This window comes from Equus caballus, chromosome 3 (assembly GCF_041296265.1).
Source record: "Equus caballus isolate H_3958 breed thoroughbred chromosome 3, TB-T2T, whole genome shotgun sequence".
Lineage (NCBI taxonomy): Eukaryota > Metazoa > Chordata > Mammalia > Perissodactyla > Equidae > Equus > Equus caballus.
Window position 1 is genome coordinate 17,733,881 of NC_091686.1, and position 12,652 is coordinate 17,746,532.

At 51.8% G+C, this 12,652-nt stretch overlaps 1 protein-coding gene across 3 annotated transcripts in view; it reads left to right on the forward strand.

The window, feature by feature from the left end:
- SLC9A5 (solute carrier family 9 member A5) overlaps nt 1–12,652 on the forward strand; it is a 30,541-nt gene that overhangs the window by 10,381 nt on the left and 7,508 nt on the right. Inside the window, exons 1-12 of one of the 3 annotated variants that reach the window (XM_001497280.5) lie at nt 724–1,437; nt 4,169–4,471; nt 5,988–6,151; nt 6,322–6,400; nt 6,706–6,883; nt 7,468–7,688; nt 7,911–8,113; nt 8,339–8,428; nt 8,526–8,596; nt 9,321–9,450; nt 9,937–10,025; nt 10,187–10,313. In XM_001497280.5, coding sequence (XP_001497330.1) covers nt 1,245–1,437; nt 4,169–4,471; nt 5,988–6,151; nt 6,322–6,400; nt 6,706–6,883; nt 7,468–7,688; nt 7,911–8,113; nt 8,339–8,428; nt 8,526–8,596; nt 9,321–9,450; nt 9,937–10,025; nt 10,187–10,313 — 1,848 coding nt within the window. In that variant the 5' untranslated portion in view covers nt 724–1,244. Of the gene's footprint in view, nt 1–723; nt 1,438–4,168; nt 4,472–5,987; nt 6,152–6,321; nt 6,401–6,705; nt 6,884–7,467; nt 7,689–7,910; nt 8,114–8,338; nt 8,429–8,525; nt 8,597–9,320; nt 9,451–9,936; nt 10,026–10,186; nt 10,314–12,652 lie in introns of those variants that run through there. The other 2 variants (XM_023638649.2, XM_023638652.2) reach the window with 2 other exon arrangements.

The following is a 12,652-nucleotide window of genomic DNA, read 5'->3' on the forward strand; positions in this document are numbered from 1 at the left end:
AGGTCTCCCTCAGTTTAGTGGCTGGACGGCCCTGATTCCTTCAGTTCGAGGGATGAAGTGGATGGGTTTCCCTCTTTTGGGGAAAGCAGAGAGATGGGCTCCTTTCAATTTAGAAGTGAAAATAGATTACACTCAGTTTGAAGGGAGAGGTGGAATCATTCCCTTTTAGCTGGGGGAAGAAGAGGGGCGGGTGCCCCTCAGTTCTGGGAAAAGGATGAGATGACTCAGTTTGAGGGGGAGTAGAACATGTTTCCCTCAGTCTTGGGGAAGAAATGGGGTCAGCTTGAATGAAAAGTGGAGACGGTCCTCCTCAGTTTGGGGCAAGACAAGCCGAATGCCCCTTAGAGTTTGGGGAAAAGTTGGGTGGATCCCTCTTAGTTTGAAGGGAATCGATAGGCTGGGTTTTCCATAGTTTAGGGAAAGAAGATAGTTCCCTTAAATTTCATGGAAAAGGTGAGAAGACTTCCCCGTAGTGTAAGGGAAAGAGAAGCTGGGTGCCCCTCGGTTTGGGAGAGAAAGAGGAACAAGCCTCCTTCTCAGCCTGGAATGAGCTGCGCCCAGTCTGGGCCTTGGAGTTTCTGGGGACATTGGGGACTGCGTAGACCATCACGGCTTTCTGGGAGCGCCCAGTGCGCGTGCGCAGCTCTGGTCTGGGCGGGGGCCCGAAGGGGGTCCTAGGCTCCGGAGGGCGGCGCGGAAGGCGGCGGCGCACTGCCCCCTGCTGTCTGCACGTGGCAGCGCCGGAGCCCGAGGCCTCAGTATCAGGGGTCTGCTGCTTGCCGCCGGGCGGCACCTGCGTTGGAGGAGACGCGCCCCTCCCGCCTGGACACCGCTCCCCGGGAGACCCCTGCCCCTCCCGCAGCGGGCTGCCGCCTCCGGCGAGTGGGATGCGGGGGTGCCCCTGGAGGGCTGTGGCCGCTTACAGCTCTGAATCCGGGTCGGGGGAGGTTTGGGGAAGGTTTGGGGGAGCGGACTCGAGGGAGTAGGTTGCGGGACTTGAGGGAGGGCTGCACTGGGGAATTTCCAGTGCTAAGACTGGTTTAGAGGGGAGGAGTAGGGGTCCAGAGTACGGACGCCTGGGGCAGGGTCTCGGAGTCCGGACCCGGCTTGGGGGTATCGGAGCCGGGATTGGGGGGAACAGGCCCCACGTGCCTGTGACGCGGGGGCGACCAGTAGGCGGCGGCGGCGGCGACGCGGGGCCGGCGGCTGTGCGGTGCCGGGAGGGCGGCTAGGCAGGCGGCAGGATGCTGCGCGCCGCACTGCCGCTGCTGGGGCTGCCTCTGGCGGGGGCGGGAGCAACCGAAGAGCCCACCCAGGAGCCGGGGTCGCCGGGCGAGCCTCCCCCAGGGTTGACGCTCTTCCGCTGGCAGTGGCACGAGGTGGAGGCACCCTACCTGGTAGCCCTGTGGATCCTGGTGGCCAGCCTGGCCAAAATCGGTGAGTGCGTGTGTGCGTGCGCCAGGCCGGCAGCCGGCAGCGGACCCGCCCCCAGCCCCGAGTCCCCAGATCTGGGCCGGCTTCTCGCACAGTGCCCTAACTTAGGTTGCAATTCCACAAATCCGGGCTCTCACACAGTTCCTGCGCCGCCTCTTGTGGATCTCCCTCTTCCCATTCTCGCGTGGGAGCTCTGGGCATTTGCCTTCTCAAAGGGCTGCCCCAGCTCTTTCCGGCCCTATACCTAGACTTTTGCCTTCTCTGATCCCCGCTTCCCCTTGCAGTAAACCCTTTGGTCTGGCCTGTACTCCATCAATCCCCAGCCTCCTGGAAACCTCTGTCAGGAGTGAGGACATGTGGGACATTGAGGGGCTAGTGTTCTCCGGCAAACTCAGGCATCCTGGTCCTGAGAAAGCAGCCTTCCTTGGAGACCACGTCCAAGTGTCCATTCTCCTAGGATACTAAACTGCCACTTTTCCTCTAGCCCCCCTGTGCTCCCCTAAAGATGCCCCCCTCTTGTGCCTAGCTGTGGAACCCTCCGCCCCCCAATTCAAGTCTCCATCCTTCCCACTTGAGGGAATAAGAAACTTTCATTTGTTGGAGCCTCACTATGTGCTGCCTGTGCTAGATGCTTTCATAGTCCGACCTTCTTCCGTATGCACAACATTGAAGGTTGTGCTTCAGACTCCTTTCCTTGAACAGAGCTGCTTGCCTTGCTTCTGCCCCTTCCTCCCTACTTCTGAGCAGCCAGTGGCCCCTCCTCCCACCCGAGACCCTCCTCCCTCTCTCTGTTGTGCAGGCTCTGTTGTGGGGGTGACTAATTATAGCTGAGCGTTGCTACTCACTCCCCATCTATGCTGGCACAGCCTGTACTCTAGTCTCACCAATAAAGTCTTCATGTAGGAACCACACAGCCTAGAATTTGCCCCACTCCTCCCCCAGGGACACTGCTTGTGGGGGACGGGAGCTGGGCAGGAACAGAAGAAGTATCCATTCTGCTCTGCTGTGGCAGCCCATTAATAATGCAAAATGGGGCTTGAAATGCCTTCAGGGAGCCTAGTTCTGTCAGAGAACAGGCTTTGTGATGGGTTGGGGTTGCACTGCTGGGGTTGATGCATGCTCTGGAGATGAGGATGGAATAGAGTCCCTGAAGGAGTGGAACGGGCGACCAAAGGTAGGGATAAGTGTGGGAGATCTATGACTGAACTTACCTTAGGGGCTGGCAACAATGAGCATAAGATAGGAGGAGCCTCAGATTTGGGAGCCAAGAATTGGGTTTGTTGAGAAGTCTGTGAATTGCATGAGGGTTCCTTCAATGACTGTGGTTTCCCCCATAAATCATAGTGCTTTTCCTAGCTTGGATGACACCTCCTCTGGAGGTAAGAGAAGAGAACTTGCTTCTTACCAGCCAAAAAAATAATCCTCAGAGAGGAGGGGAAAGATAGGTGGAACATTCAGGGATACCTTCCCCTAGCTTCATTGCTAGGAGATTTTCCCCCCTTTTATTCAACAAATATTTACGTAGGTCCCACTATGTGCCAGGCACTGTCCTAGGGCCTTCAAGTACCACTTCCAAAGGGCACTGTCTTGGCATTGGGTCTTACATAGACTAACATGGAAGCCTCTCCCACTACCCACCCCAGGGACTGTATGGGGGTAGGTGTTTACTCATGGTCTCAGGGCCCAAGGGAAAGCCAAAAGAGTTTACTTTAGGAGACAAAGGTAGGAGTGGCAGTAGTGCTAGGAACCCATTTCATACCTCCTCCTCATTTCCTGTGGACAGATCTGTTATTATTTTCCTCCAGAGTCATATTTAACTAGCATTTCTTGAGAAGCTACCAAATGTCTGACATCCTGCTAGGCACATTCACACTGTATCATTTTCTCCTCACCCTGTGTGATGGGTATTTTCCCCATATTACAGGAGAAGAAATTGAAGTTCAGGTAAATTAAATAATTTGCCTGAAATCACACAGTTAGAAAGTGATGGAGCCAGAAGAAGAACTGGAGATCTTCTGACTGCTAAACCCATTGCTTTTTAAACTGTCGAATCCTTAGTAATCCTATAGAACGAAAAGCATATGGTTTAGGAGGTCTACAGTGCTCCTAGGAGGAATGGTTTGCAATAGGTCTGGTTAGGGAGGCAGGACACAATAATATAATAATTGGTTACATTTATTGAGTGCTTACTATAAAGTACTGGGCTAAGAGCTTCTGAGTAGGTTGTTTTATTTAAACCTTACAGCAATCCTATGAGATCATTACTATTTTTAGTCCCATTTTGCTGATGAGAAAACTCACAGTTGGAGGGGTGAAATTTCCTCCAAGGTCACATAACTAGTAAGTAGAGGAGCTAGGCTTTGAACCCAAGCAGCCTGACTCCAGAGGTCCTGATTTTTATAGCTATGTTATGCATACATATATGCTGAGTAGCATTTGCTAAGGTTCAAATAATGGCTATGGATAAGGGAGATCAGAGAAAGGTGAGGCCCCCTGAGGATGAGGGTAGAGAGGAGGGGCATTTCTGGAAATGGAAAAAGCAAGCAAAGGCCTAGGTTACCATGACGGGCACCAAGAAACAACTTTGGCTGCAGTCCTGCGGGTCAGGGGTCCTGACCTTGAATAACCTGATAAGATTGGGAAGTTGTAGGCCACTGTGTGTGTGTGTGTGTGTGTGTGTGTGTGTGTGTGCGCCCCATAAACTGATACTTCCTGCTGTCTTCTTGCATTGTAGTGTTTCACTTGTCTCGGAAGGTGACATCTCTGGTCCCTGAGAGCTGCCTGCTGATTTTGCTGGGCCTCGTGCTTGGGGGCATTGTCTTGGCTGTGGCCAAGAAAGCTGAGTACCAGCTAGAGCCAGGCACCTTCTTCCTCTTCCTGCTGCCTCCTATTGTGCTGGACTCCGGCTATTTCATGCCTAGCCGGCTGTTCTTTGACAACTTGGGTGCCATCCTCACCTATGCCGTGGTGGGCACACTCTGGAATGCCTTCACAACAGGCGCTGCCCTCTGGGGCCTGCAGCAGGCTGGACTTGTGGGTGAGTGACCCTAAGATCTGGGCTGGCAGAGGGAGGCTTTGCCAGACTCATCACCCAACTCCCTTCTCCTCCAGCTCTGGAGATCCCATATTGGCAAAAACCATGCCCTGAGAGCTCTGTTTTAGGTCTCTCCCACCTCGAGTGCAAGGCAATGCTCCAGATGGGCTTTCAGCCTTCATTTATGTCTCTGCCAGTTGAGTTTGGGCTTCTGCAACATGACAGCTGAGCAGGGGCCTGGCTCCCAGCTGTGTGTGGGCTGCCGTGACTGGGAAGCCTGCATTACTACTCTGCTGCCTTCTGCCCTCTGTTACCACACTGCCACTTGCCAGCCCTGCTTCCCTGAGGAACAGCTCACCATTCCTGTGAGGGCCTGCTATCCTGGCTTTGCCCAGGGCACATCAGAGTGGTTTTCTGTTTTTGTTATTATTTTTAATAAATACATATTATACATCCACAGAATGCAAGACACTACACTAAGTGTTCTCTCTTTACTTATCCCATTGACTCTTCATAGCATCCCTGTCGGGGTGTAATTTGTCCTATTTAATGAGAAATAGAGGCCCTTAAACTCGTTTGATATCAGGTGCAAGATTAGCAAGAGAGATCCATTTTACTGAGGCTCTTTACCTTCAGGCTGCCTTGTCCTGCTCCCTTCTTCCTCACTTCCTGCCTCCAAAATCCATTCAACCCTGAATGTTGCTAATCCATACTTCTTCCAAGGTGCAAGGGGAGGTTTGGGGACTCCAACCTGGTTTTCCTAATGGGTTAGTGAACTCTTTCGGGCAGGAAGGCAAGGGAGGACATCAGATCATAATAATAATAGTAATCCTAATAATAGGTAATATCTATTGGATACTTACCTTGTATTGAGCACTGGCTAAATAAAGAATTTTTTTGTGGTAGATACTATTATTACTCCCAGTGTATACACGAGGAAACTGAGGCTCACACAGATTTTATGATATGTTCAAGTCCTACCTGTGGTGGGTGCTTTTCATACTATATTCAGCCCTCATAGATGGATAGCCCTTCCCCCTCCTGCTGAGAATTGTGAGTGTCATATCCCTTAAGCTGAGAACCAGGAGTGTGGGAGAAAGTGCTCTCTTTTGTTCTTCTCCCTAATAAAGCCAGTCAGCAGCCAGTTTCCACCTCCTGGTGATTATTGCTAGTGTTGCTGTAGTTTTTATTGTCAGTGCCACCTTAGCTTTCTAGGTTACATAGAACTCTCTTAACCATCTCCTGGGTTGATTTTTGCAGCCATCTTGTGAGATAGACAGATGAGGAAGCATGGCTTAAGAGGAGTCATGTGACAATGATAGCGCCAACATCATAGAGCTGGAAAACAGCAAAGCCAGGCCTTGGGCTCAAGTCTCCTGACCTTCAGGCCTACTCTCTCTTCACCATCCCAAGTCCTCTCTGGGCATCCTTGTTTTAACAGTTGGGGTGGAGTCTGGGCTTGTCGCAGGGAACGCTGTAGGAGCCTCACCAATTACTGTCCCCATCTCTCCCTTGAAAGCCACTAGAGTGCAGGCTGGCTTGCTGGACTTCCTGCTGTTTGGGAGCCTCATCTCAGCAGTGGACCCTGTGGCTGTGTTGGCTGTCTTTGAGGAGGTGCATGTCAACGAGACTCTCTTTATCATCGTCTTTGGCGAGTCCCTGCTCAATGATGCAGTCACCGTGGTGAGAGTGCTCAGCTGCCTGCCACTCCCTGACCCCAGGCTGCCATGGTCTGACCAGCAGGCTCAGACCCTTCCCCAGGTCCCCTGGGGAAGAAATATGGTCTCAGCTTTCACCCAGCAGTCCCTGTTGCTGCCGTCCCCCCCACTCCTGACTCTCCTCTTCTCCCTCAGGTGCTGTACAAGGTCTGCAACTCCTTTGTGGAGATGGGCTCTGCCAAAGTACAGGCCACTGACTACCTGAAGGGAGTCGGTCAGTATTTCCCCGCTCTTGGCTGGCACTGGAGGTCTCCCTTCCCTAGGTTGCTGAGTCCCTGCCCCACCACTGCATCAGGACAGAGGAGGCTGTTTGGGTTGCCTCATTCCCTTTCTTCCTCTATGGAGAAATGGGGCCCTGAGAACCTGAGAAGGAGGGGCTTTCCTGGGGTCCTGGCTCTGGCATCCTGACCCCCGGGGAGTGTGGTGGGCATTATCCTCCACTCCCTGCCAGGAAGCAGTCTTGTCAGCCTGGGTATGGTCCGGGCCAGGGGTTATGCTGACAACCAACTCCTCCCCCAGCCTCCCTGTTTGTGGTCAGTCTGGGCGGGGCAGCCGTGGGCTTAGTCTTTGCCTTCCTCCTGGCCCTGACCACACGCTTCACCAAGCGGGTCCGCATCATCGAGCCACTGCTGGTCTTCCTCCTCGCCTACGCAGCCTACCTCACTGCTGAAATGGCCTCGCTCTCTGCCATTCTTGCGTGAGTCCTGGGGCCCTTGCAGACAGGCAGCTGGGAGGGGGTACTGGAGATGGTTGCTCCTCGCATGGACAGAAGCAGGACCCTGAGGAATCCATAGGTTTCCCTGAACCCTTGTGGTAGTGGGAGCCTCAAACTCCATGGGGAGACATTAAATCTCATGGAACATGGTAGTGTCCTAGGATCTGCCTCTAGAACTGTCCTGGGTACCCCAGAACCCAATCTTCCTCTGCCTGAAGTGTTCTCTGGGGTATGGGCTGAGCTGGAAGTAGATTTCAAGGCCTGGTGCCACTGGCTGTGGTGGCCACAGCACTCCAAAAGGTGCCTCAGAGAGTATGCTAGTCAGAGCATGTTTCTCCCACCTTCCCTTCCAAGAGGCAATGAGTGGGAAGCCTGGAGATTTGGACCTTTATCCCAGGACCACCACTACCTATCCTTGGACAGTCTCCATGCCTCCCTGGGCTTCAGCTCTAAGAGTCTGACATCCTGTGATGGGCAACATCCTCTCCTGCAGCATGCTTAAATGCCAGAGGCTGTGCCTCCTGCCACCCCTCCTCACTTGCCCTGTCTCTCCATTTCTCTCCCAGGGTGACTATGTGTGGCCTTGGCTGTAAGAAGTATGTGGAGGCCAACATCTCCCATAAGTCACGCACAGCTGTCAAATACACAATGAAGACTCTAGCCAGCTGCGCTGAGACTGTCATCTTCATGCTGCTTGGCATCTCAGCCGTGGACTCTTCTAAGTGGGCCTGGGATTCTGGGCTGGTGCTGGGCACCCTCTTCTTCATCCTGTTCTTCCGAGCCCTCGGTATCGCTGGCACCCTCTGCTTTCCCACTCTCTTTCCTGCCCTCCTCCCCCTGTCAACTCATCCCCCAACCTGAGTCCACAACCTTGTCAATCCCTAAGCCTCCCGTTGTTGCTCACCCATCCCAGACCCTGTCAGACCTTAGCCCAGATATCTGGTGCCATCCACTCCCAGTGCCCTCTACTCCCAACGCCCTGCTCCTTCTGGCCTCCCTCCTGCTGTAGGCGTAGTCCTGCAGACGTGGGTGCTGAATCAGTTCCGGCTGGTCCCTCTGGACAAGATTGACCAGGTGGTGATGTCCTATGGGGGTCTGCGGGGGGCTGTGGCCTTCGCTCTCGTCATCCTACTGGACAGGACCAAGGTCCCTGCCAAGGACTACTTTGTGGCCACCACTATTGTGGTGGTCTTCTTCACAGTCATTGTGCAGGTGGGAGTGCTCACAAGGCTGGGTGGGGAGAGGGTCCAGCAGGCCCTGGGAGAAGCTTGGAGCCTATGGGACAGGGACTCCTCTTCCTCTTGGGGGACACATGGGCCTGACTTCCCAGACCTTGAGTGTAGTGAGGTGGGGGTACAGAAGCTGAGGCCTAATTATGGAGAGATAAAGGCAGCAGGGAACTGGATAGGGCAGGGCTCACCTGCTGCCTGTCCATAGGGTCTGACCATCAAGCCACTGGTCAAGTGGCTGAAGGTGAAGAGGAGTGAGCATCACAAACCCACCCTGAACCAGGAGCTGCATGAGCACGTGGGTACCAGAACCCCATCCCTCCACCAGTCCCTCTCTCCCTTCTCCTATTTTGAGCAGAGTCCTGATCCAGTCCCCCTACCCACCCCCCTTCTAGACTTTTGACCACATTCTGGCTGCAGTGGAGGACGTTGTGGGGCACCATGGCTATCACTACTGGAGGGACAGGTGAGGGAGCTGCCCCGAGGCTCCTTCAGCAGCAGCAGCCCCACCAGCCAGGGCAGCATGGGGGATGTACCACACTTCTGAGAAGGGACACAGCCAGACTCAGGCTGGGCGACCTCTGCCTGAAGCCCTTCAGTGGCATCCCAGTACTCTCAGGATAAGACAAGGCTCCCCAGTGAGGCCTGCCCAGCCCTGCATGATCTGGTACCTGCCAGACTCCAGCCTCATTGTGCTCTGCTCTGTCTTTGACTGTCTCCCTGTTAATTACATGGACCCTGGTTTAGAACCTCAGGACCCACCATGCTCCCTCCTGCCTGGGCCACTGGGACCTTTGTTGTTCTCTCTACTAGAACACTCCCTCACCTCCCTCTCACCTACTTAACCTCTGTTCATCCTTCAGATCTCGCCATTGGCATCAAGTTTTTAGGGAGGACTTCCCTCATCTCCCTGACTAGGACAAATCCCTATCATACTCCATAATTATCCATTGTAGTTCTTGTCATGGTTGCAATTTTACAGTTATTTTTAATAACTTCAGTTAATGTCAGGCTTTCTCATAACACTGTAAATTCCATAAGGGCAGGGACTAGCTTCAAGTTCTCCCGGGCTGAGGCCTATACCAAGAGAGCCAGGCTAGTGTTGGTGGTGCCCCTGCCCTGTCTGAGGAAGGGCCAGCCAGCTGAGCCTTGGAGATGGCACTCAGGGCCGGGCCTGGCATCCTCTGTAGGTGGGAGCAGTTTGACAAGAAGTACCTGAGTCAGCTGCTGATGCGGCGGTCAGCCTACCGCATCCGGGACCAGATCTGGGATGTGTACTACAGACTCAACATCCGGGATGCCATCAGCTTTGTGGACCAGGTGGGTCAGCAGCCAGTGGTGGGTGGGCAGGTGGCCAGCAGGGCATGAAGGGGCAACAAGCAGGCAGGCCCTGAGCAGGGATTTGAGAATTCCCAGCAGACTCCATGGTCTTGTGAAGTGACAGCTGCAGGAACCAGCCTGGCCTGAGGCCAACATTCAGAGTCTGGTAGGCAGGACAGAAAGGTGGGGAGACAGCTGGACTCTGGAGTCAACAGATGTGGTTTAATTCTTATCATGTATAGGCTTGTGACCTTGGTTAAGCCACTTATCCTCTCTGAGCCTCGGTTTCCTCAACTGTAAGAAAGCAGGAATAGGAATACATATGTCACAGTTTTGTGGATTCAGTATGTAAAGTGCCTGGTATAGTACCCGGAACATGAAAAGAGCAAAATAAGTGTTAACTATTGTTAATCTTTTTATTACCCTCTGACTATCCGGGCTGCCGTCTATCTGATTGCTGTCTGACCTCTGTCTTGGCTCCTGCAGGGGGGCCACGTCTTGTCCTCTACAGGGCTCACTCTGCCCTCTATGCCCAGCCGCAATTCTATGGCAGAGACCTCTGTCACTAACCTGCTGTAAGTCCTTCAGCCCCCTTCCCCTTCCTGAAGCTCCTCTCTGTTGGGCCCTCTCTTTCTATCCCTTCTGGGGAGGATTTGTGAGCACCTTTGCTTCTGCCCTTCCCCTGGCCTGTGCCTCCTGGCCCCTCCCCAGTATACATGTTTCTTGCATCCTGCAGGAGGGAGAGTGGCAGTGGAGCGTGTCTGGATCTGCAGGTGATTGACACAGTACGCAGTGGCCGGGACCGTGAGGATGCTGTGATGCACCATCTGCTCTGTGGAGGCCTCTACAAGCCACGCCGCAGGGTGAGAGCAAGCAGAACATAGGAGTTCCAAGGGGGAGTGTGGGGTGGTCTGGGGAGGCCATGATCACAGTTCAAGGTGCAGCTGGCACCAGCTTGTGGAAAGCAATACATGCCTAGTTAAAGAGTGTGGGCTTTATCTTGTCAGTAATAACGTTTAGCTTTTTTTTTTTTTGAGAAAGGGTTGGCCTGCTGCAAGCACTGTTTAAAGATGTCTTTTCTGGTAGCAGAGTGCAGATCAAATTGGAGAGGTTAGTTGAGAGGCTGGGAGAGCCACTTGGGAAGACAGAGTGAAGCACTGTGGTTTAGAGCTGGGTGGTGGGAAGGGAGAGGAGCACATAGACTGGGCGATTGGCCGTGAAGGGGAGAAGAGCAGACAGAGTCCAGAGGGCTTGATGGGGTCACAGACAGAAGCAGGAGTGCTTCTGAGGATGCCTGTGGACCAGCTTAGGGTGGAGAAAGCAGACATCTGTTTTAGGTAATGTGAGTTAGTCCAATGCAGGTCACCAAGCTTTGGGGCTGGCGAGGCCCAGCCCATCCAGGAAGGAATCTGTTGCAACCCCACAAGGGGGCAGCAAGCCATTACTTTGAATCTTTCTGAAACGGGAAGCCAGGAATTACTATTCCTGGCAGTTTTAACAGTCAAGGCTGTTTATACTGTTGAGACAGAATTGGTTTCCTTTAACTTGCTCCCACCGGTCCTGATTTGACTCTCTGCAGCTCTGCAGAATAAGTCTTCAAGGGTTTCAAGACAGCTCCCTTTCATACAGGCCTCCCTGCCCTCAGGCCAGCATTTCCTCTCCCTGGTGTGTCTTCTCTGGGTCATAAGAAATGAGGCCTAGGATGGAAGGTGCTACTCTAGTTGTGGTAGGCCAGGGCAGGGCAGAGGGGCTCTCTCACCTTTGTAGTTCTAGAACTTGCCATTCTCTTCCCACAGCCCAGAATCCCTCCAGCTTTGGTCCTCACCACCCTGAGGCCCCATATTGTCCTTACAATCAGGCAAACCCCCATGTCTCCCTCAGTTAATGGCTGTTAAACCCTGTCTCATCCAACCTGTGGGTTTCTCATTTTGTTTTGTTTACTTTTTTCTTAAGGAAAATTTTCACTCATTCACAAAACTAGAGAATAAAATAACTCTCATTTATCCATCACCCAGCTCCAATAATTATCAATGCATGGTTAATCTTGTTATATTCTGTACCCCCACTATACCCATCCACACTTTAATTTTAAAGCAAACTCCAGATATCATATCATATCATCTCTAAATATTTCAGTATGTATCTCTATGTGGTAAGAACTCTTAAAAAACAAATATATATTACCATTATCACAACAAATAACAATAATTCCTTCTACATCAAATATCCAATGTTCATAAATATCTTTTTCCAGATGGTTTGTTTAAATTAAGATCCAAATAAAGTCCACTCTTTGCATTTGGTAAATATGTCTCTTTATTAAAAAAAAACTGTAACATTTCCTTCTCCCTCCTTTTTTCCCATTGTTATTTATTTATTGAAGAAACTGGATACTTTGTCTCAGAGAATTTCCCATCTATAGATTCTGCTGATTGCATTCCAGTGGTGGTAAATTAATATGTCCCTCCATCCCTCATATTTTGTGGCAGTTAAGTCTAAAGGCCTGGTCAGATTCAGGAGCATTCAGTAGGTATGCTATGTGTTTCTTATTGTGTGACATCAGGATGTTCACAGTGACTGGTTGTCTATGGATTTGTGTGTGTAAGATTGGTCAATGGGTTCAGTCCAACTAGTTCTTGTGTAGTCAATCAAAAAAAACCTGGAATAAGATTGTGCTTATCCCTGTTAAATGTCATCTTATTTGATTTAGCCCATCATTCCATCGTTTGGATCCTTTGTCTGCCACCAAATATCTCCTCAGATTCACATCCTATGAAAATTTGCTAAGCCTATTAACTTTGTATTCATCCACATCAACATAAAAATGTTGAACAGGATAGAGCTGAGGACAGAGCCCTGTGGCATGCTACTAAAGACTTTCCTCCAGACTGACATGGATCAAGCATTTTTGGGGTATGGTTACTCAACTAGTTCTAAATCCACTTAATTATACCATAACTCCTCATGTTCTTCACAGAAATATCATTAGAGAGGGAGACAGAAGGTGTCATGATTATGGAAGTCTAAAGTGCACCCCGAGGTGTCAGGGTGGTTTAGAAATGGCCAGCTGGAGAGAGTCCTGAGTAGCTAGAAGGGGGAAGGTGGGCCAGGTGTGTGGGCCAGAAATATAAGTTTATAGCTTAAGAGAGAGAGAAGGGCTGAAGTAGAGATTTGGAAGAAATCTACAGCAGAGGTTTCCTTA